Genomic DNA, 22,014 nt, shown 5'->3' on the forward strand with positions numbered 1-22,014 from the left:
GTTACTGTTAACACCAGCCTGGCTCTTGCCTTTTTGCCTTCCCTCTGCTTCATTCATCTTCCGAACTGCTTGATCCTCAATAGGGTCGCGGGGGGTGCTGGAGCCTATCCCAGCCGTCTTCGGGCAGTAGGCGGGGGACACCCTGAACCGGTTGCCAGCCAATCGCAGGGCACACAGACAAACAACCATGCACGCCCACACTCACACCCAGGGACAATTTAGAGTGTCCAATTAGCCTGCCAAGCATGTTTTTGGAATGTGGGAGGAAACCCACGCAGGCCCGGGTGAGAACATGCAAACTCCACACAGGGAGGCCGGAACTGGAATCGAACCCAGTACCTCTGTACTGTGAAGCCGACGTGCTAACCACTGGACTACCCGGTTGCCCCCCTCTGCTTCCCAAAAAAATTTTTTTTCCATAGTGTATTTATTCGCAAGACCACCAGGGGTCAGTGATGTTTAGAGTCCAGCTGTCTACAATATTTCTGGATTTTGTTACGTAATAATCTTGTCCCCACTGACACCAAGATACTGCAACCCTGATCAGGATTTACGAATGCAATTTGCATGACCGCTCAAAGTACATTGAGCTATGTTATATAGTCTTTATGGGCTGCCGAATATTACTTTGCATCACGCATCACCAGCTGCACACATCTTTTACTGTAGTCTGTGAAGATCCAAAAATGCAACCCTCATAGTCCACCGTTTACAAAGAATGCAATATTTCTTTGAAGTGTCATAGCACAGAACTGCTTTATTGTCCATAAAGGGCAAAAAATCCCAAGGAATTAATATAAACTATATATGTATGGATAGCACAGATCCCGCTGAACATTTTGAGTGTTTGAAAAAAAGAAAAGAATGTTTGTATAACACAACATACATCATTTACAAAATTGTAAAACGCGTAGGTTCGGTATAAGCTTTTTTCGAAGGGCATAAGGGTTTTAATCAATCTAACAATTTGAAGCTAGTTGTGTTGCCCATTCAACATTTTTGAATTTTCATTCATTCTCTGGATACCAAAGATTGATTAAACCATTCGATAATTTGGTGGAACTGAAAAAGATTTTGTCTATCGTTTTTATTTGAATTTGTGTCATACCGGGAGCGCATTAGAATGTCCTTCATCCCACGACACCTAAATGCACCGGCGGCGCAGGTGGCTGTGGGCGTGGCTTCATCCTAGTGCTTTGGCATTTGTCTGCGCATGCCTGAGTGTGAAAACTGCGTTGAGAATGATTACCGGCGGAGGCCAGTGGAGACAGATTATACGGCTCCACGGAACTGTTGTTTTAATCCCCTGAGCGAGGAGATTTGCACAGGAGAAAACACTGGCTTCGAACCCAGCAGCCATATTGTATGGAAAAACGAAGAGAGGACTCTGGTTTTCAGAAACAAAAGTTGAGTCTTTGGTCCAACAACCCTGACAAGACTTTTGACTTTAATTTCTTCAAGGCCACTGGCGGTGGGTTTCATGTCGAACAGCTAGCTTCGACAGCTGGCTGAGGAGGAGACCGAAGCGAGCATTCTCAAATTATTTGAGCCCAATTATTTGTGTTCGAGGCGTTTATTGAACACGTTGAAATATGAAGGACCGATTGGAGCAACTAAGAGCGGTGAGTCCTAAGAATGCAGCGTTTTATCTCCTTTATCACTATAACTACACATCACTTCTGACCGACGTTATTTAAATGATCATCACTTGGGGTTCCGAACATGTTTTAAATATTAAACGAGCCTTCGGGTAACACTTGGATTTAGAAACTAACGGCTGCGGTGACTTAAAATGCTCTATAGTGCCATGTGTCAAGCAGACACGATACAATTCAAATATCGTACTGATTCGAAGTGCTGTCATCAATTTGCATGTTACGTGATCTATATGGTATATCCCTTAATCTTCTTTTGAGGTCGTGATATCAGATTACCTCGTGTCTATAGTGAGTAATCAAATTAAATAAACTTAGTTAACAACTGGCCAGATACGTAATGCTTTACAGCCATTTCGGCTCTTGGAATCAATTAAGGAGGTCACTTGGTATGCTCCTTCCGGGTAGTGACTTAATTTCAAGTCAGGAAGCAGAGACTGAGTATTATGACAGCACCTGCTAAGAGAGAATGCTAAATATATGGTTACACACCAAAGGTGGATTGAATACAGATCTATATTGCCTTTCTTTAGCATTCACATCACTAAAACTATCATTGACAGAATCATATGAGACAATATAACATGGGGTGAGGCCAAACGTTATTGTGTCATGTACCAATTCGGGATGTGTTACCATGGCTCCATTCAAGTCATGGCCAAATATTTGTTGTGTTTGAAGTTGTTCAACTGTGGTATCACCCCGGGCTTCTGTGTCTCCCACAGCTGGCCTGTTTTTCAGGGAAATGAAGAACAAATAGCAGCTGAGGCATGTTGGGAAGTTAATAGGTTTGAACCTACTGGAGCACATATATATCTCTATTCTCTTTTTCCAACCCCTGAACTCGGCTCATGGTTTTATTACCAGGGCAATGTATCTTAATATATTTACTTTCTGGCTGTGTATCTCTCATGTGATACGCTTTCTGAGGTCACCTGACATTTACCTGTTCACATCTTTTCCACGACTTGCCCATAAAGCTTTTCCAGTCTTCAAACCATGTACAACTACCTGGTTCAAGCGATAGCAGTGACATAAAACTACTTGTCACTCATTGGTAGAGCATGTTTGTCATCATTGTTGCAACGCTTCTTAGCAAAATGTTCATGGAAAGGCATGCAAGACATTGGAGATGTAACATCCTGCATATAAAGTGGACGCCAATTATTCGAGGGGCAGGATTGAGACATTACTAAAAGTTTAAGTTTGTAATTATAATTGCCTATTTAAATAGTTTAAACCATAGACATATGATAAAGTGGGGCGGTCCAGTGGATAGCACGTCGACCTCACAGTGCAGAGGTACCGGGTTCAATTCCAGATCCGGCCTCCCTGTGTGGGGTTTGCATGTTCTCCCCGGGCCTGCGTGGGTTTTCTCCGGGTACTCCGGTTTTCTCCCACATTCTGAGAACATGCATGGTAGGCTGATTGAGCATTCAAACTTGTCCCTAGGTGTGAGTGTGAGCGCGCATGGTTGTTCGCCTCTGTTTGCCCTGCGATGGGCTGGCAAACGGTTCAAGGTGTCCCCCGCCCACTGCCCGAAGACAGCTGCGGTAGGCTTCAGCACCCCCCGTGACCCATTTGAGGAAAAGCGGATTGGAAAACGGAAATATGATAAAGTATGATCCTAAAACACATCACCACCACTTCAGATGCTTATAAACGCCTTTTAAATGTTGCTTTACCTTAAAAAACAACAAAACAAAACAAAACCGTAAACAACTTAGAGCTAGGAATGGAGATACAAGATGTTAAGTATTAATCCATACATGTCAACAATTCTGATGACAGTGAAGAAAAATTGCTGTAATGGTGTAGTAGTGCGGTGTAAAACAATGAATATTGGGCTGCACAATGAAGGGCAGGAGTTAGACGAATGGCAATCTGTGCTGGTATGAAAGTTCACCGCTTCTTTGCCTGCTTGGCCAACGTAGTAATGAGAGCATCGCTGGTGACTGACCTGAAACTGCTGCATTCATCGAGCGGATAACTAGTTTGATGTTTTTGGGGAGTGGTAATGGTTGACAGTAACTATTCATTTTCGCATACTAAAGCGATGCTACAATACAATAAATATTCTACATACTGTAAAAACTATTATGAAATTGCCATGGGAAAAAATATACAAATATGACTTGGAGATGGTTGCTTGTGTCGTGTTTCTCTCTGCTGTTGAATTTGTAATTGTATTTGACCATGGAAGAAAAAAATGCAAAAAGGCTCAATTTGCAAATGCTGAACTGCAAATATAATTTCTTTTTGGTTTTTTTTCAATATAAAATGTAAAGACTATTTGCCTTGTTATACAATTGCACGACAGTTGAAAATATTAATACTGTACATTACTTGAATTGCCTGTCCAATGAATAAAAGTAACTGTGGAACTGATTCAAAGTACTGCAGAATGGCTTCTCAATTATCCGGGCATTTCAAATCCTGCTCAGATTGTGCTCCTACATTAACGCATCTCAGACTTTACGCCGTGGTGGCATTCTTGTTCCTGATGTGTCTTGTGACCTATGTGACTTCCTGTTGTGTCATTCATGTGCTTTCCACGATTTATGGAAACAAATTCTGACAGTTCAGCATTTTAAAGAGTTTTAGAGATGGTAAACGAAAGGACTGGATTGGTTAACTGGATTCCAGTGGAAGGGATGTTCTCATATCCGTTATCAGTGAAAGGCCTCAGCTCAGCTGTGGCTGTAATAAAGACAAAAAGTATAGCAAATGATGAGATGGACGACTGATAGGTGGATGGAATTTTTTTAAGGGGGCAAGAGTTGTCTCAATTGAGTCCTGACATGAGCAAGGCTTCTTAGTTGTATCTATCCACCACTAAGTTACATTTGTTGTGTACTGTACATCATCAGCTTCCTGACTTCAATTTGCTGAGTGAATGGTAGTGGAAGGAAGTTAGCGAATTCTCTTATCAAGTTCATTCACGCTTCGGACTGATATCCTTTGGGTTTCATATTCTGGGAATGAGTTGCTGAGGCATCAAGAAAAGAAAAACTTGTAACTAGTGTCTGCAGTTGGGCCAAAGTCAAATATCGAAAGCAGCAATTGTCAATCCAAATTAGAGGTCATATGCTGAATGTGAAAGGTGTAAAAATAGAAACATCTGATAAAGATAAACATTTTATGTACTTGTACATGGAATACATCTGTGTAGTGTCACCCATGTGCACAAAACACGCCTTAACATAGTGCAGCTTTGATGCATGTAAATATAAGATAAGAAAAGATAAGAAAATCTTTATTCGTCTCACAATGGAGAAATTCCCACTTCACAGCAGCAAAAATCAATGAAAGGGAGAAGTAGAAGAGCAAAAAGGTCAAGGTCATCTTTATTGTCAAATATATAAATATAAGCATATTAAAATAGGTGAGTGGGGGGTGACATCAGGTTTTCAGGTCTGTCTATTCAATAGCCTGAAAGCAGTCGGTAGGAATGAGCGGCGATGCCGCTCCTTCTTGCAGCGCGGGTGCATCAGTCTCTGGCTGAAGGAGTTGCCCAGTGCTGTCAGGGCGGCCCGGAGGGGGTGGGAGGTTCTGTCCATTATAGCTTTTAGCTTGGCTAGTATCCTCCTGTTGCCCACCTCCTCCAGAGTGTCCAGGGAGACCCCATTGTGCGTGCTCACCTCATTTCTCTATTCGCAACTTCGTAAATCCTCATTCCTTGCTCTTCCATGTCAGCGCCTCTCACTAGAAATCCTATCAAGGCGACATGGCGATTAACAGAAGAGCTAGGTGGTAGGAGGGACAAATGTTTGAGAAAATGAGATGCTTCTTCCAAGTTGACGTCATTTGCCAGAGACTGCATGCAACTTGACCGATGTCTTGAATCAGCCATCCCCGCAGCTGAAATATTCCCATCATCCTCTTTATGCCTTTAGTTTCAAGTGGGATAAAAAGTCAAATATGATCAACACTGTTATGCCTCATAACGTTGCAGATGCAAACACGATCATGTGTGGTCTGTCCTAACCCATCTCGCCCTGCCTCCCACTCGTCTTGCGCCCAGCGCATTTTTGGAGTCAGTCATAAAATGTATAAAGTGTTGAGAAATTTATGTTACATTGAATGCAAAAACAGTTTGGTCACATCAAAACCTTTCATTTTCTACATGTGGCCAAATAATGGCAGCATAATTGCAACCAACCATAGAAATAGGTGGTTGGTTAGGCATGGTAAGCATGACTCAGTGTAATTAGGTCATTTAGGAATCAAATACTGCCCAAAATAGACACTTGGCTAAAGATGTGTATTCAAACTAAAATAATTAAGGCATGACAGAAAGAGAGGATTAATTTATTTTATTTTGAAGTCCTGCGTCATTTGTGCCCCTGCTCAGAGAGTGAGCCCGCGCGGTGATGTGAGGGAGGAGAAGAGATGCATCAGTAAAACACACCAAAATCTCAGTCAGGTGGCGAGGCAAAGCAAGGAACTACAGTATTTGCATATTATCCATCCATTTTCCAATTTGCTTATCCTCATGAGTCCTAACTTAGTGCTGGAACCATTTCCTAACAAATATATTATGTTTCACTTTATATTATCACGTAAATTGTATCGACAATGCTGTACTTATATATATATATATATATATAATTACTGTTTAAATGCACTCTGATTGCACACAAGGTTGTGATCAATATATTTGACCACGGCTGTGTTGCAGCATGACAAATTAAGCCAAATGTTTGTAATTATAAAGTGTAAAACCTTTTTATACATATTGGTAAATTGCATGCACAGTCAAAACATCATTTGAATATGTATACATCATTATTTATCTGATTACTCCTTTACATTTTGTCATAGATTTTACACCCTGTTAGGTTCATGTTTCACTCTGTTATGTTTGTCTGCCTTAGGGTGGAACGTAACGGGGTGGAATTTTTGTTTTGTTTTGTTTTAACTAAATTAGCCATAGCTCTGTGATGCAGCCCATCTCTACCTAGCCCACTCTGCACACCAATTGTACTTTAATATAGGTATCAAATGTGTTTGAAATTATTTAAAACATATTTCTTACTCTCTTCACAATTCAGCATAACATGACATCACAAAGACGGAGAGGAGTTTGTTCTTTGAAATGCCTGCCAAAAGTGTGATTGCAAACACTGATTGTGGCATTATGGAAGCTGTCGGCTTTTTAGTTAGAAGGGGAAAAACACTGGTGGAACACCACTTTGAAGACACTCAATAAATTGTTCTATGCAGAATGCTTAGAGATTTTAGTAGGATTTATACAATAATGAAGTTACATTTGTATCTCTTTTTATATGAATAATTATATGCCTCATTTAAACTAAAAAATTGCTTTGGGGACACTAAAAAAGAGCACGTTCCAAAAATAGTTATTTAATAGTACAGTAAACAAGAGTTTGCATTTTGTGTTAATCCTACAAAGGTATTTGTTATAAAAGCAGTTTATCATAGACATTTAATTTATTTCAAATAAAATTTTAACATATGCAGTACATTCTGGGGACAGAAAAGTCGTCAAGAGCCAGGAATGACCCATTCACACTTGCGGGAATAGTCTTGAAATGCACGGTTTTGGAAGCCAGAATAGCTAGACAGAGCGTACGTGAATATTACACTCCAAAGTTTTTGAAAACAGTGTGTGTTTCCAGGTGTTTGGTGAATTACTCATGTGTTTAATTGATGTCATGTAGGAAATCATATTCTACTCAACAGTATCAGCATCTCATATACACCAACATAATTTTGGTACATGGGGAAGACGCGTGAGTCGACACCAACTTGCATTCATTAAACCCTCTGGCAGTGTTTGACTTTTTGTTAAAATGGGTTGAGCCTTGCCCCTTTTGCCATGCAATTCATCAACCTTGCAGAAAGCTGTGTGTGCAAGCTGCTGCACCATCTGGATTTGCTGACCTTGTGACTTTTTTGAAGCGCGCAAAACGTTGGGTGTGATCAGGGTCAGACTAGTGTATCTGCCGCAAAGCTGCTAATGAGGTGGCAACGCCTTCCGTATTGCTTCAGCAAAGTAATGTTTTGCTTTGTGTACGGCTGCAACTAAATATTATTTTAACAATCGATAAATCGTATGATTGTATTTTCAATCAATTTTGCGGCATGAAAAAATACAGGACCGATATGTCTGATATTTAAAAAAAAAATTTTTTTTTTACAATTTATAATTGCTTTTAGCGGACGTTGTATCGGTCTGTCGTGGTGAAGAAGGAGCTGAGCCAAAGGGCGAAGCTCTCAATTTACCGGTCGATCTACGTTCCAACCCTCATCTATGGTCACGAGCTATGGGTCGTGACCGAAAGAACGAGATCCCGGATACAAGCGGCAGAAATGAGTTTTCTCCGCAGGGTGTCCGGGCTCTCCCTTAGAGATAAGGTGAGAAGCTCGGTCATCCGGGAGGGGCTCAGAGTCGAGCCGCTTCTCCTCCACATCGAGAGGAGCCAGATGAGGTGGCTTGGGCATCTGATTCGGATGCCTCCTGAACGCCTCCCTGGTGAGGTGTTCCGGGCATGTCCCACCGGGAGGAGACCCCGAGGAAGACCCAGGACACGCTGGAGTGACTATGTCACCCAGCTGGCCTGGGAACGCCTCGGGATCCCCCGGGGAGAGCTGGAAGAAGTAGCTAGGGAGAGGGAAGTCTGGGCTTCCCTGCTAAAGCTGTTGCCCCCGCGACCCGGCCCCGGATAAGCGGTAGAAGATGGATGGATGGATGGATGGATGGATGGATAATTGCTTTTATACATATTTTAACATAACATTGATTTGTATCTCTATAATTACTTTAAGTGCATCAAGTAATGCAAAACATGTTGTAGAGCGCTCAAATTTGTCCCTTCCGGAATTTCATAGTGGCCCACCCTCTCACTCCCATACTATGTAGACACACATTTGTTGTACAGCATTATGTTGTTTCACGTTTCTTCAATAATAGTTATTATACCAGATTAAGTCTGAGCTGTAAGCATGGGGAAAGTTGCTGTTGCCGGTGAGGCTACTCAATTTGCCTCCTGGCTGGCATAGGGGAAGACTAAGTGTCTCGAGGTTGGTACACCAGTCTGGCTTCCCTCTCTGGTGTGCAGTTGGTGACCCATACCTGCCCTCTGGCTGTGGGGTCTTCTCCTCCAAAGGGGTCGGCAGGTATGTGCCCAGGCCCTGGTTGCCCCTTGATGACCCGTCATATGCGCCACCTCTTCTTGATCCCCAACACACCTATGTTGACATTCCTCCCCTCAAGGTGTCAGAGTCATATGGAATGCCACTGCTCACAGTGACTGTTCTTAGCCATTGGTCTTCAATGCGATGCGGCCTTGCGTCGGCAGTGGAATCACCAAGGGGGAGCGGAGCGCTGATGTGCATCCTTCCACACGGTGACCTGCTGACACGAGAAAATTCTCAATCTTAAATGTGATGCTTGCTTTTTGCTCTTTCATATGAAATGTTCCTTTAATTTGTTGCTTTGCTGTTCTATTTCTTTATCTCTGAGGACATCACGGTTACATTCTCACGGGCTGGGAGTTCAAATCGTTTAACCGCTAAGTCAACAAAAATTGGTTGACGCAACAGTCAGCACATTTAACAGCTTTGGTTGCGTATGGGGCCAATAATCAGAACACAGCTCTCCACATCAAGCAAGAATGGGGGGTGGGGGGGGGGGGATCCACCCACATAGCTTCTCCATTTAGTGTTCTCAGTTCCTCTTCATCCACATGCAGGGTTCCCACGGGTCCTTTCAGTTCATAAAAATCCATAAAAAAATAAGTTGTAAAATTATTATATATAATATATATTATATATTATAATGAAAACTGTCCTTAATTTGCAGGGAAGCTTCTAAAATCAATAAAAATCCATAAAAAATTATTTTTATTGAAAAATAAATTCTTAGTGTACTTTATTTGAGAATGAATTCAAGTTTTTTTCATTTTTCTACCTGTAGGAATATGAAAATTTGACATCCAGTGTGTCAAATACAGTAAAATGTTAGCGGATTGCCCCTAAAAATAAAGATGTGCCCTTCTTTGGCAGCAATGATTTGAACACCAGCTCAGTGATACGTGGCTTTCTGTTCAGCCCGCATATTGCTGAGCGGGCATTAAATCCACTGTGAATCCCTTGCTGAATGGAGAAAAAGTCCTTAAAAATGGCTAAATTAGCCCTCAAAGGTCCTTAAAAGGTCCATAAATAAAAAGCAAGTGGAAGACTGGGAACCCTGACATGGCACAACTTCTGCCACGTTCTCCGCTCCTTCTCTGCCATTTTATGGCGGCAGGTGACTAACGTAATAAAGACTTGACACATAACCAATTCGCAGCCCTTATTGAGCAAGTCATACAGCACAAAGGAACACCAATACTATACTTAGATGCCCGTCCATTTTTTTGTTAATCAGACTGTTAATAAAGGGAGGAAAATTGTTTTAATTGACTGACATCATTCTGTGAAGAGAGTGCGGCTAGTGGAGTCGCAAGAAAATTGTAGCATTCAAACTATATTTCAAGACTACTTGGGAATATTTTTTCCCTACAGTTTTTGTATGCCCAAACAAGAGTACTGTACACTATACATACAGTGTGAACTGGTTTAATCACCTTACATTTTTAAGAAAGGTTTGCATCTTGTATTAGATGAAATTACTTTTCAAAAACATTTTGGATTTAAAAAAAAAATAGACAGACAGAAACTATCCAAGCTGCTGTTAAACAGTAGCTAACACAGATAGCATCTGATAAATGTAACAGACAGTATTGTTAGTTTATAGTGACAAGGGGAAGAGAACATGAAATTGTAGCATTCAAACTATATTTCAAGACTACTTGGGAATATTTTTTCCCTACAGTTTTTGTATGCCCAAACAAGAGTACTGTACACTATACATACAGTGTGAACTGGTTTAATCACCTTACATTTTTAAGAAAGGTTTGCATCTTGTATTAGATGAAATTACTTTTCAAAAACATTTTGGATTTAAAAAAAAATAGACACTATCCAAGCTGCTGTTAAACAGTAGCTAACACAGATAGCATCTGATAAATGTAACGGACAGTATTGTTAGTTTATGGTGACAAGGGGAAGAGAGCATGAGTGTCACTGTGTTCATTGCACCACACAGTGTAATTTGGTGGTTTGGTGATAAAATGCCACTTCCATGAGTAAAAATACAACAAGCGCTTTTACTGGTCTCTATATGGATGGAAACTTGGGAGCTGCGATCATTTCTTGGAATAACTGCATAGAATGTCTCATTTAGTTGGTGAAGTAATGGCCACACACTTGCTTTGACTTTGAAATGCTGACACTTGTTCTGCTTTTGCGGATTCAGACATGTAATCAGGACGACGATGAAGTGGAGATTGCTATGGACAACGCAGCCTTTATGGATGAGTTCTTCTCCCAGGTGAGCTTTTGAAAATTTTAAGATCACTGGATTTCAGACATTTGCGTACAGCTAACTTGCCTTGTGTGTTTCAGATTGAGGACATCAGGAACAGCATCGATAAAATTGACGACAATGTGGCTGAGGTCAAAAAGCTTTTCTCGGTCATTCTGTCTGCTCCCACGTCAGATCAAAGTGAGACTTCTCAGTACCGCAATTTCATGTTAAGACCCTTTTTGTATTTGCCTAGCTTTCCTACTTAAGCATGGTTAAATGTTTTTTTTTTTAAATGTTTTTGCCACTACACACACACACACACACACACACACACACACAATGTGAATGATGTTAATATCGTTGAAATGTGTCTTGTATATATGTGTATTTATGTCCAACTCATTTAGCTAAATAAAAAATGGTTTCCGTACTGTATACAATAATGCAGTGTATTTCAAATGCACTAAACTGAGCTATTAAACTCATTTTAATAGCTCAGTTACAAAGGAGAGTGTTTTTCTTCAGGAAGCCTGAATTTTTGAGACAGGTTTTGTATTGGATTGTATTAGACCTTGCGGGGATAACTAATGTTATGTCTGGTGAGTGCTGTGCACTACCTTGAGAGTGCCGCAGGTTTTCCATACCCACACGGAAACACACATTTGTTAATTGAATATTACCATGATCATAAATGTAGGGTGGCTTGAAAACGGGTTGTTTTAAAGGTAAATAAATTTGAATTTATTTGTAAGAAACATGTCTGTTCCTTTCAGAAACACAGGATGACTTGGAAGCAATCACCAATGACATCAAGAAAATGGCAAACAACGCCAGAAATAAACTCAAGAGTGAGCCTCGACCCTTCAATGCACACACACACATGTTCATTGGCATTAGAGTGACTTAGTTTGAGGTTTTGTGCGTACTCTTTATATAGTCATAACTGGATTTAATTAATTTTTTGTTTGTTTTTAATTAATTGGAATTTTTAATTAATGCCACATTTGAATGCTTTTAAGTCCCAACTTGTTTGAGTAATCTGAATTTCTCTGCAGCCATCGAGAGGAATTTGGAGTCAGAAGAACAGGAGAGGGTGTCAGCTGACATGCGGATACGTAAATCACAGGTTAAAAACATGATTTGACATTGGATTATGAATCGCAACCCCCTTGCCCCCCCAATCATTTTATGTTACTGTTTCTCAGCATGCAGTGTTGTCTAGGAAGTTCGTGGAGGTCATGACAAAGTATAATGAAGCTCAGGTGGATTTCAGGGAGAGGAGTAAAGGACGTATTCAGCGACAGCTAGAGATCAGTGAGTGATGCCTCTCAACAAAGAATTCAGGCAGAAGTGTGACAGGCATATGGTTTCATCTCCAACAATTGATTTGCTGTGTATTCCAGCCGGAAAGGCGACAACGGATGAAGAACTTGAGGAGATGTTGGAGAGCGGCAATGCTGCCGTGTTTACTGCAGGGGTGAGTGTGGTACCGTTTTGTTGCATTTTGCCTTCCTCATTAACAGACTTGAATCCAGGCTGCCTGTGTCTCATTAAAACACAAAACAACTGGTTAATGTTTAGCTTTGGATTTAGTCTAGGGAGCTCAAAGGTCACTTGCCATTGTTCAGCCTCAAATCTAGCCTGGAAAAAAAAACCTTCGAGAAATGTCACTGTTAGTTTTACTGCACAAATGGCACCGGTGAGCATTATCATTGCCCTCCACTGATGATGTATTGATCTCAATATAGGAAGAAAACATTTTTAATAGTTGTCACAGCTGACTGCTGCTTTGAAATATGTTTCCTGTGTTGTCTAACACCATTTGAGGCTGACACAGAGAAGGGATCAGAATAAATCAAGCATGTCCAAGCTCAGGTTGCCCAACGGCCGCTGTCTTCCGTGACTTATAACAAATCCTGATCATTTGAATCAGGTGTGTAGGAGTAGGGAGACATAAAACACGCAGGACAGCATCCCTCGGACGCTGGTTTAGACACCTCTGCAATAAATTAATGCTTTTGGACAAATGTGTGGCTTTTCCTCCTTTTCTTCAGTTTTCTATTCAATGCAATTCTTTCGATGTACATGCTTGTACAGTTGTGTGCGTGCATTTTCTAAAAGACAAGGAGAAAAGAGAAAACAAGGGTCAGTAGGCAAGTGCACACAACATAAGATAAAAAGGTACACTTGACGAAGCAGATTTATCCAAATACTGTTAAGTTTGTAATGTTTAAGCAGCCAGCACATCACTTCCCTTTGACACACCCATCTGATGCGCTACCTGTTAGGCTGACGCTAACTTACTAATCACAACACGCGTTCACTAATGAACCTCATATCACATCACGCCAGTAAAACAGACCAGGACTAATCATGACAATAGGTTTGCATGCACGTGCACTTTAATGATACCACTGACGAGTCATCGAAGCGCACTACTGACACGATACTGTGCACCAGTTATGCTCAGACTTTACATTACCAACTTTATTAAAATGCATGCTAACTTAAAGTGGAAGCCAAAAATGTTACGTGAAAGCAGACCCCACTTTTCGACTGGCTTAAAAGTTAACTCAAATTTTCTTTACGAAAATACGTTCAATGTCCCCCCCAGTAGTCAAAACACTGGCAATCCGATTAATATTGCGTTTGTGGAATATTAATTTAGCAGTGAATTTCACCTGTACTTCTCTATCTCAGTTAGCAGGCATTGTTGCCACTTTCTGTCAAATGAAAATGACATCACAGTTGCTCAAGGCTCAGGTAGCGACCAATCGCAACTCACCTGTTTTTTCTGAGTTTGGTCTCGTGACATTTGCAAGCTGATATGTGACAGCGTTTATGACCTGAGACTTATTATTTTTCTTAGGGACGTTGGGGGGCTAAAAAGGAGAGTGTGTGTTAAAATGTTTGCACCAACTCTGCAGATTGTGGACTCTGGCATTTCCAAACAAGCCTTGAGTGAGATTGAAGCCCGACACAAAGACATTGTTCGTCTGGAAAGTAGCATCAAGGAGCTGCACGACATGTTTGTTGACATCGCCATGCTGGTGGAGAACCAGGTACGCCCATTCCCCAATCCACTTGTTCATCATGTCTCCCAATCATAAACCAGTTAGTCACTTTCATCTTTACGCTTTGGACTTCACACTTGGCATTCATTGACTTCTTTCCCTCTTATTTGTGTGCATCCTGACCGCATTCGGCTCCTTTCTGATCTTCATGTGCTGCCTGTGTTGATCTCTGACGGTCCGTCTTCCTTCTGTCTTTTCCAGCGCCATGAAAATTTCACTTTTCCCAATACTCTCCTATACCACCTCCAGCTCATCGTCACTCATCATTTATGGGTCAACATGAAAGCATTTTATAAGACTCAAAGCATCAGAATTGCTCTCATAGTTAGCTTTTGCAGCCATGATTTTTTTTGCATATAAATATCTGGTATAATAGCTTATATTTGCTTGCATCATGCTTTCTGAGTGGAAGTCTTGATTGAGGTAAGGGACACTTGTTTCTAATTGCACTGTTTCTGTTCAAACTCTTTTCTGTCTCTCTAATTTCAACTTTGATACAAGTGCATTTAACAAAACACAAACAAATACTATTTGCATTTAACCCCTCAAGTACAATACAGTGGTGCCTTGAGATGCGAATTACCCGACTTCTGGTTTTTTTGTAGTTATGAACCATTGCTATGAGAATTTTATTTATTTTTTTGTTTCCACTTCCAAGCATAAATTTGAGACATGAGCGCTGTTATGGTGGCTCAATTCACTTCAGTGGCAGATGATGAACAATACCTCAAAAATGGGGGTTCAAGGAATTTTATTGCCATACCAACACACAATTACCGGTACACGATATGGCACAAAATTCAAAACAAGAGGTCTCAATTAGACCAATAAGTCACGGCATGCGGGGCTGGGGTACAAAGGTGCGGCGGTCCTCAGCATCCAACTTTGGGAGCCATCGAAAGAAACCAGCCTCCCCGGCACCTGACCGTATTAGAAAAATACAACAAAGCTCATTGATTCAAGGTTTTAATGGTTTTTACATTGTGTGTAATGGTCCTTATATATTGTTTGACTTGGTCTCAAAAATGCAAATGAGTGATTTTCGATTATGTGGTTCAGAAATAATCTTAATAAACATCTTCCCATTATTTGTTAAACATGGGCAACAACAATTAGTATCTTCATGTATCATATTTTGAATGATTGTTGTTACGAACGTCACATGACCAAACGCAGAAAACAGCTGAGCCCTGATTGGTTGTTAGCTGAGCCCTTCGGCACTGTGATGCCATTTTCAGTTGACGGCAAGTGGCAAAATGGCCGGCCCCCTAGGGTAAGATAATTTGAAATATGAGTGTTTTAAATTAAGAACATGCTCACTAACTGAATTTAACTCATATCTTAAGTTATTTGTTTTTCTCGTGAATGGTCCTTTATTCAATTGGCCTACTTATATTTTTACAGGGTGACATAGTAGACAACATAGAGCAGAATGTTTCCAAGTCAGTGGACCACATCATGGTTGCTAAAGAGCAGACCAAAAAGGCTCTAAGGTACCAGACCAAAGCACGCAAGGTAATGTTATGCGGTCAACTGATAGTCACTTCGACCTCCTATTTTTTTTTCTCACTTATTCTGACTGCCCACTCTTTGTGGCCCTACACACACGCACACACCTAACCACACACACAGCAACTACAATTCGTTCATCTCAACATGCCCCCTCTTATGTGATGTATTTTGTTATGTATTCATTAATTCAAAACTGCTCTGGACATCATGCACCACAAAAGGGGGGAATGATTGACAGGATTGAGAGCAACATGGACCAATCGGTGGGCTTCGTTGAGCGAGCAGTTGCAGACACTAAGAAAGCCGCAAAGTTTCAGCAAGAGGCCCGACGTGTGAGTTACTACCGTGGAAATCAGTGGTTCTGTTTCCCAAAAGCATGCAAATCATTTTATTTTGTCTCCTCAAACTGCAACAATGCAAGGCCTGAGCGTTTCAGCGCTGTTTTTCTGTAGTTGGCCGATAACGATGATAAAATGAAAGCGGCCATATGCTTCAGCGTAACAATAAGACATATGTAGCAAATGTGATCAAGCATTAGCATGGTATCCAGAACACTGTGTTATTTGAGTTGAGACTAATTGAAGACTAATTATCAAGAAGGATTCAGCTCAACTCATCCCAGTGAGATCTCATACAAGAGCTGTATGACAAATTCTGACTTAACAATGAGATTGTTAAATTTTAATGGATTCCGTTTTTTTCTGGCATGTAACTCCATTACAAGCTAATATTTCGTTTCTAATATTTTTTACTGTAACTGTCAGGGGTGAAAAATGTAGGCAGGATGACCAAAAGAAGATGACTGACTCCACTAAACTCGGTCACAGGTCCAGGAACACACTGCACTTTTACAACGTGGTAACCACCAAATTTCATTTGCTTTTCTTTTCCCTAGTGGCAATGGGTCATTAATTAGATGTAATCTTTTGTAGCACTACAGTATAAAATGCATAACAGTCACTATCAAGTGGATGCCTACTATTCGTGGGGGAGAGGCACTGGGCAGGTCAGCAAATAGTGCAAATCTGTAATCATTGATAGCCATTAAAATGAAACCAAAAAAATGCTGATGAAAAAAAAAGCTGATGAACATCCAAAATGCAAAAAATAAATAAACAAAATAATTCAAAACAAATCGGTGAATATGCGACTCCGAGGCTGCCAAACAAGTATGCGTGTTTCCACTGTATCTCTGTTTCTTTCAAAAATATCCTGTAAATACAGGAAAGTGCACAGAGAACAAATTCCTCTTGAAGTATGCTTTTGGGAGATCAGTACCCATCCCCGGACCCTCACTGTAATCCTGTCTGTTCCTCTGTGATTCCACCACCCCAACCACAATAAAATTAAACCACACTCCTCTATTCCACATATATGAACGTGTACAGACAAACATACTCCTTTCTATACTTTTGATTCTCTCTGTGTTTGTCAGTTTGTGTGTTTTAAGAATATGTATTGACCTGCCAAGGTAAGTCAACATTGGTGACAATATTGATTGATTGCTTTGGTCAACATTAGTAATGTTTATTTTAATGTTGATTTTGACAGCACGTGTAATGTAACTGGTATTGATGTCACAAGCAAGCTCTGATGGGAGTTTTGATATGGACTGTGTAGTTCTGTAAGAAGGAACAGCAACAAAGTCCAAGTTCATCTTGTGGAACTGGCCCACTTCCTTCTATTGACTTCAATTTATGAGTACAGTCACTATCATTGATTCAATGAGTTTTTGTTGAATCTTTGTTGCATTTCCTCAAATTGTTGCCGTCTATTTCCTCAATGGCAGAAAAGATCAGGACATATTTTGCTTCCAAAGGATTATATAATAATGATGGGTAGGTAGATATTTGCAAAGCTGTAATATTCACACTTATACACTCTCATTAATAAGATAGACACAACCAAAAAGTAAGACAGCATTGAGAATGAATTTGAAAACTGTAATTGCACTTAAGCAAGACGAGGAAAACGGACTAAGGTGTTGGCATGTTGTAAGTAGGCATGAGCAGGTATCGGTTGCCTAAGGTTTGTTAACCGCGAGCAAAAATATTGCGCTTTCACAGTATCGCGGTATTGCAATTACCAGTACAAAGTACAACTCTTAAATGTCTTATTTGTCCATGTTTGGGTCAATAACTTTATTTCATTGAACTTCTTATGTAAATTGATAAGAGTAAAAAGGAACAAATAAATTTAATTGTGCATAATAAAATCAAAATACACTGAATTGTCCCTAGGTGTAGTGTGAGTGCACATGGTTGTTTGTCTCTGTGTGCCCTGCGATTGGCTGGCAACCAGTGCAGGGTGTCCCCCGCCTACTGCCCGAAGACGGCTGGGATTGGCTCCAGCACCCCCCGCGACCCTAGTGAGGATCAAGCGGTTCGGAAAATGGATGGATGGATTTAGTAAAACAGTAAGAGTACTTAATATGTTGAAAATGGATAAACTCCGTCTTGTTTAGTAATGCCAGAACGGAAACGAGCGTGTTAGCATGGCAATTATCTGTCTCGGTAGCGAGTCAATATTATTTATTTCAGCAATTGTAGACAGGCTGACTTTCGCAGGTGGTTGCAAGCCCTCATTTCAAGACTGCATTTTAGTAATATACTGTATTGACGTTAGCCTGAATTCTTCGAGAATGATGAGTGAATTACAACTTCCCTGTAGAATCTCCGAAAATGAGTCATGTATTTGTTTACTTGTTCAAGTGGATTACACACCCATCAATTTAATTGGGACACGCCATCTGTTATAATGGAGGCCACACTTTGAGGAAATACGGTATGTCTACTGCTGCACTGCGCAATCGCCCAAAAACTTAGATTGTGACGTACACAAATAAGAGTCATGCAGGATGGCACGGGATTGGCGGAAAGTTCTCTTGAAGGGTCCCATCTGTACTTCCCAACAGAGATGGGTGCAAGTAGTGCTGATTGTTCTGGTCTTGCTGGCCGTGCTAGCTCTCATAATCGGGTTGTCAGTGGGCCTGACGCGCAGCTGACGAGATGTTTGAGTAAGACGGTTGCTAAGGGTGAGTAACTCAGGAGCAAATAACCTCTCACAAAGGGTGGAGGTGTTCGGGCTTCTTTTAAAAAGGGTTTGCATGGCTTTGCTGTCCCACCAAGGCTTTGTGTGTAAATGACTTGCTGTATGTGTTTGTGGTGTGACGCTTGGGACGGGTGGGTGTTTTCTCTCACTTAGTCGAGCAAACGAACAAAGCGGTGCTAGTAGCAACCGTGTTTCCTCTCCAATGCAAATAGAGACTTTGATCTTGCACTAATTATTGTTCTCCCTCTTTGTAGAAGATGATCATTATCGGTGTCATCTGTGCAGTGGTCATTATCATTCTCCTCGCCATCATCCTCTCACAGACTCTATAGCAGGACCTCGGTTATCATGATCATCTTCACTCCATTCATCACCCATGTGCAAACCAAAGAACAGACTTTGACAGCACTGTCGCTTGGGTAACTCTAATTCATTATCTAGTTGAACATCTGGAGGAATGGCTTGTGACATAGACTCAGAATGAGAAGACTCAGAAGAAGAAGCAAGACTGACGATGGGCCACAATGTAGCGCCACTCCAAGTGGTGGAAAATGACTTAATCCGCAACAGGTTAAGGACCTGACTGTCTGCTCGAAGCACATCACCTCCTTCCTTATTTTTACAATTTGCCTTATATGAGCCTTGGACACATTTCACAATGAACTGGGAATTGCAAGGTTCTTGGGAGTATTGTCACGTTCACATTGTTGAGTTTTCTCTTTGTCGCCAACCTCAAGCCTTAAATATGCCAGTTTAGCTGAAAAGTGCACATGTGAAGTCCTTGCTCTTCATTGCAAGTGTATGAGCAAACAAGCATTCCATAATAAAAAAGATTTTTAATGAAAGATTTTAATGCCAAGGGCTAAAAAGCCCTCGGGTAGTACCACGAGTAACAATGATACACAAAATGTTTGTGATTTTTTTTTTTTTTTACTTAATGATGGATGTGTCTTGCTAATAAAGTTGCACCAACACAATGGACATCATACAAAACTCGCCTGGCTGGTGGGTTTTTCCCACACCCAACAGTGCTGTTTTATTCAAATGAGTTCATGAATTTACGCAAATAAAATACCATATCAAATAAACATCAAAGTGTTTGTTTTCTGAAAAGTGATTTGTTCCTCCCATATATAATGTTGTGGAAGTAATGTGAGGCAGCACACTTGGAATAAATAATTCTCGTATAGTTTTTTTTGTTTGGTTTTGTTTTGTTTTTCCGGAGGGCAGCAAAAATAATCTAATGAATTCTAATGGTTTATATTTCCGAGTCTCACAGATGGGTTTCTCTGCATTGAGCCTGCTCAGTGACTGCAATCGATGAGTAGAACAATTGCAGTGTGTTCAAGAGGCACTGCCATTCAAATACAGACACGTTTCAATGTAGACTGTGGCCTTTTAAAGGATGCCTTCATGTGTTTTTAAAAAAAAAAAAAAAAAAGCAAAACGGCAGGAAACAAGGGGACAAAATTATTTGATTGTACCGTTTTATGTTGACAAGTCAATTATTTAAATGCAAATGAAAGACATTTTCTGCGAATGGCCGGCTGAGTCCCCATTCCCTTGCAATCTGATGCCATCTGGTTCATTTGTTGATAAATATGAAGCACCTTTCAAAAGTGATAGAAATGTCCACAGAGAGGTTAATTCTTTTTTTCCTTCTTTCGATAATCCAGTACTCTTTTACACACACACACACACACACACACACACACACACACACACACTTTCCCCTGGTTTTCCTTATCCCCAGTGACTGTGCCCCCATGTTTTTGGAGTTTAAAATGCTGGAATAATTATTTTACGTCCCGTGTCTACAGAAAAAAATGATGATAACTCTGTGCTGCGCCATCATTGGAATCGTGGTGTTCTCCTATCTCTACAGCTTCTTCTCATAGAAAGGTATCATTCATCAAAACATGAAAGTATTAAAGAAAAAGAAAGTCAAGTCTAAATATACAATGTTTTTGTCTTGTGCTTGCTTCAAAGAGGATATCACGAAGTAAAACAAACGTCTCCTTACCCTGATTGTATTGAGTGAATGTAATTGAAGTGTCCCTGTTTGATTCTGTACTTCCCCCTTGACATATTGTTTGATTCTAACCGTTTTATTGCCACAAGAATCGTGTTTTTGGCACGCTGTACCACACCACCCCCTGGTGGTAATGTAAAAAGATAGTATGAAATATTTTCCAAGCGTAAAACTGTTGAGGGAGATTAAGTTATCCTCTGTAGGATTTAAAATGCAGATTACACGAGTTCAAATGACTACTCGGGTAGGAGTATTATTTTAAGACTTGATGTCACGATAGTCATGATGTGTGTGCACCCGTGTGTGTGTGCGCGCGCGCGTGTGTTTGTGATCGTGTTGTGCGTGGCGTGCTCTCAAAATGCGCGTTATTGTTTTTTCGCCTCGAGTTGTCACTCAGTCCCTGGCAGCCTGTCAACCCAGAAAAGCGTGTTATGCAATAAACGATGGCTGTGCGTTGTAACAGCTGGTGTGCGTGTCGTTTCTTCGCGAACGCTTTTTCACTGTACTCTTTATACCTCACGACAATTTCTAAACATTATTCTCTTGTTTTCCCGACTCCCAAAATATGTCGTGCTCTTTATCAATACTTGAAAATACCATCACTGTCTTTTTATCCCTCATCCTCTGAGTTGAAAGAAGAGAACAACCCTGCCCCGTCATCATAGAGGGGCGGGGTTCAGAGAATGGTGCGCTCGATTTTTTTCACCTGGTGGGAGCCGATGTACAATTTTTCAAGCACGGTGTCACTCATTTTCGTCGCTGTTGTTTCACTTGGAGGGCCTCTATGACTTTGAAAACCATCCAAATTCCTTCATCATAAAAGGCATACACAATATACCGCTTTTTTTTATTACATATATTACATATCGTTGTTGTTATGTAATTCCTAAAAATTATTTGCTTTGCTACCCTTTATTTGCTTTGCCTGATCTGGACCTCAGCCTTGAGTTTTGACACTGATTACATTAGAATCTTTCAATAATTGTTCAATTAATTGAGCCAATTATTTTTGATCAACTCAAATTATGATCTCATCTCATTAAAGAATCGGTTAGTTGAGTGTTTTTAAAGTGTAGTACCATCAGTGGTATGAGAAAGAATCACTGAAATATACAAAACTGCATGAAGAAACCCAGTATAGTACATTTGTTAAGTACAGTTCAATTGTATCTAACTTTTAGGGAGAATACACTTAATTTATTTATTGAATTTTTTTTATTAATATTGTTTTTATATGTAACCTTTATGTGCTGTGAATTTAAATTGAATAATTTAGTGCAGTTTATTTCTCGCTTTTTTGGGGGGTTTTTTTGA

The 22,014-nt window shown here is 40.5% G+C and overlaps 1 protein-coding gene across 10 annotated transcripts; it reads left to right on the forward strand.

Moving 5' to 3' along the window:
- Positions 1–1,235: 1,235 nt before the first annotated feature.
- Positions 1,236–21,160, forward strand: stx3b (syntaxin 3b). Of its 10 annotated transcripts, none has more exons than XR_015103704.1 (11): positions 1,236–1,622; positions 10,981–11,055; positions 11,130–11,229; positions 11,805–11,879; positions 12,087–12,157; positions 12,237–12,345; positions 12,435–12,508; positions 13,959–14,093; positions 14,307–14,528; positions 15,510–15,620; positions 15,839–15,949. XR_015103704.1 is itself a non-coding variant. In XM_086136635.1 (11 exons), exons 1-10 carry the CDS (start codon positions 1,593–1,595, stop codon positions 20,564–20,566), a joined length of 858 nt encoding a protein of 285 aa, XP_085992761.1. In that variant the 5' UTR covers positions 1,236–1,592; the 3' UTR covers positions 20,567–20,570; positions 20,658–21,160. The 10 variants fall into 10 exon arrangements, 6 of the variants coding, with proteins under 6 accessions (XP_085992761.1, XP_085992801.1, XP_085992770.1 ...); XR_015103705.1 differs by having other exon boundaries at positions 15,510–15,598; XM_086136635.1 differs by lacking the exons at positions 14,307–14,528; positions 15,510–15,620 and adding exons at positions 20,489–20,570; positions 20,658–21,160.
- The last annotated feature ends 854 nt before the right edge of the window (positions 21,161–22,014 follow it).

The sequence above is a fragment of the Hippocampus guttulatus genome, chromosome 2 (genome assembly GCF_054856545.1).
Source record: "Hippocampus guttulatus isolate MCC_2025c chromosome 2, RoL_Hgut_1.0, whole genome shotgun sequence".
Classification (NCBI taxonomy): Eukaryota; Metazoa; Chordata; class Actinopteri; order Syngnathiformes; family Syngnathidae; genus Hippocampus; species Hippocampus guttulatus.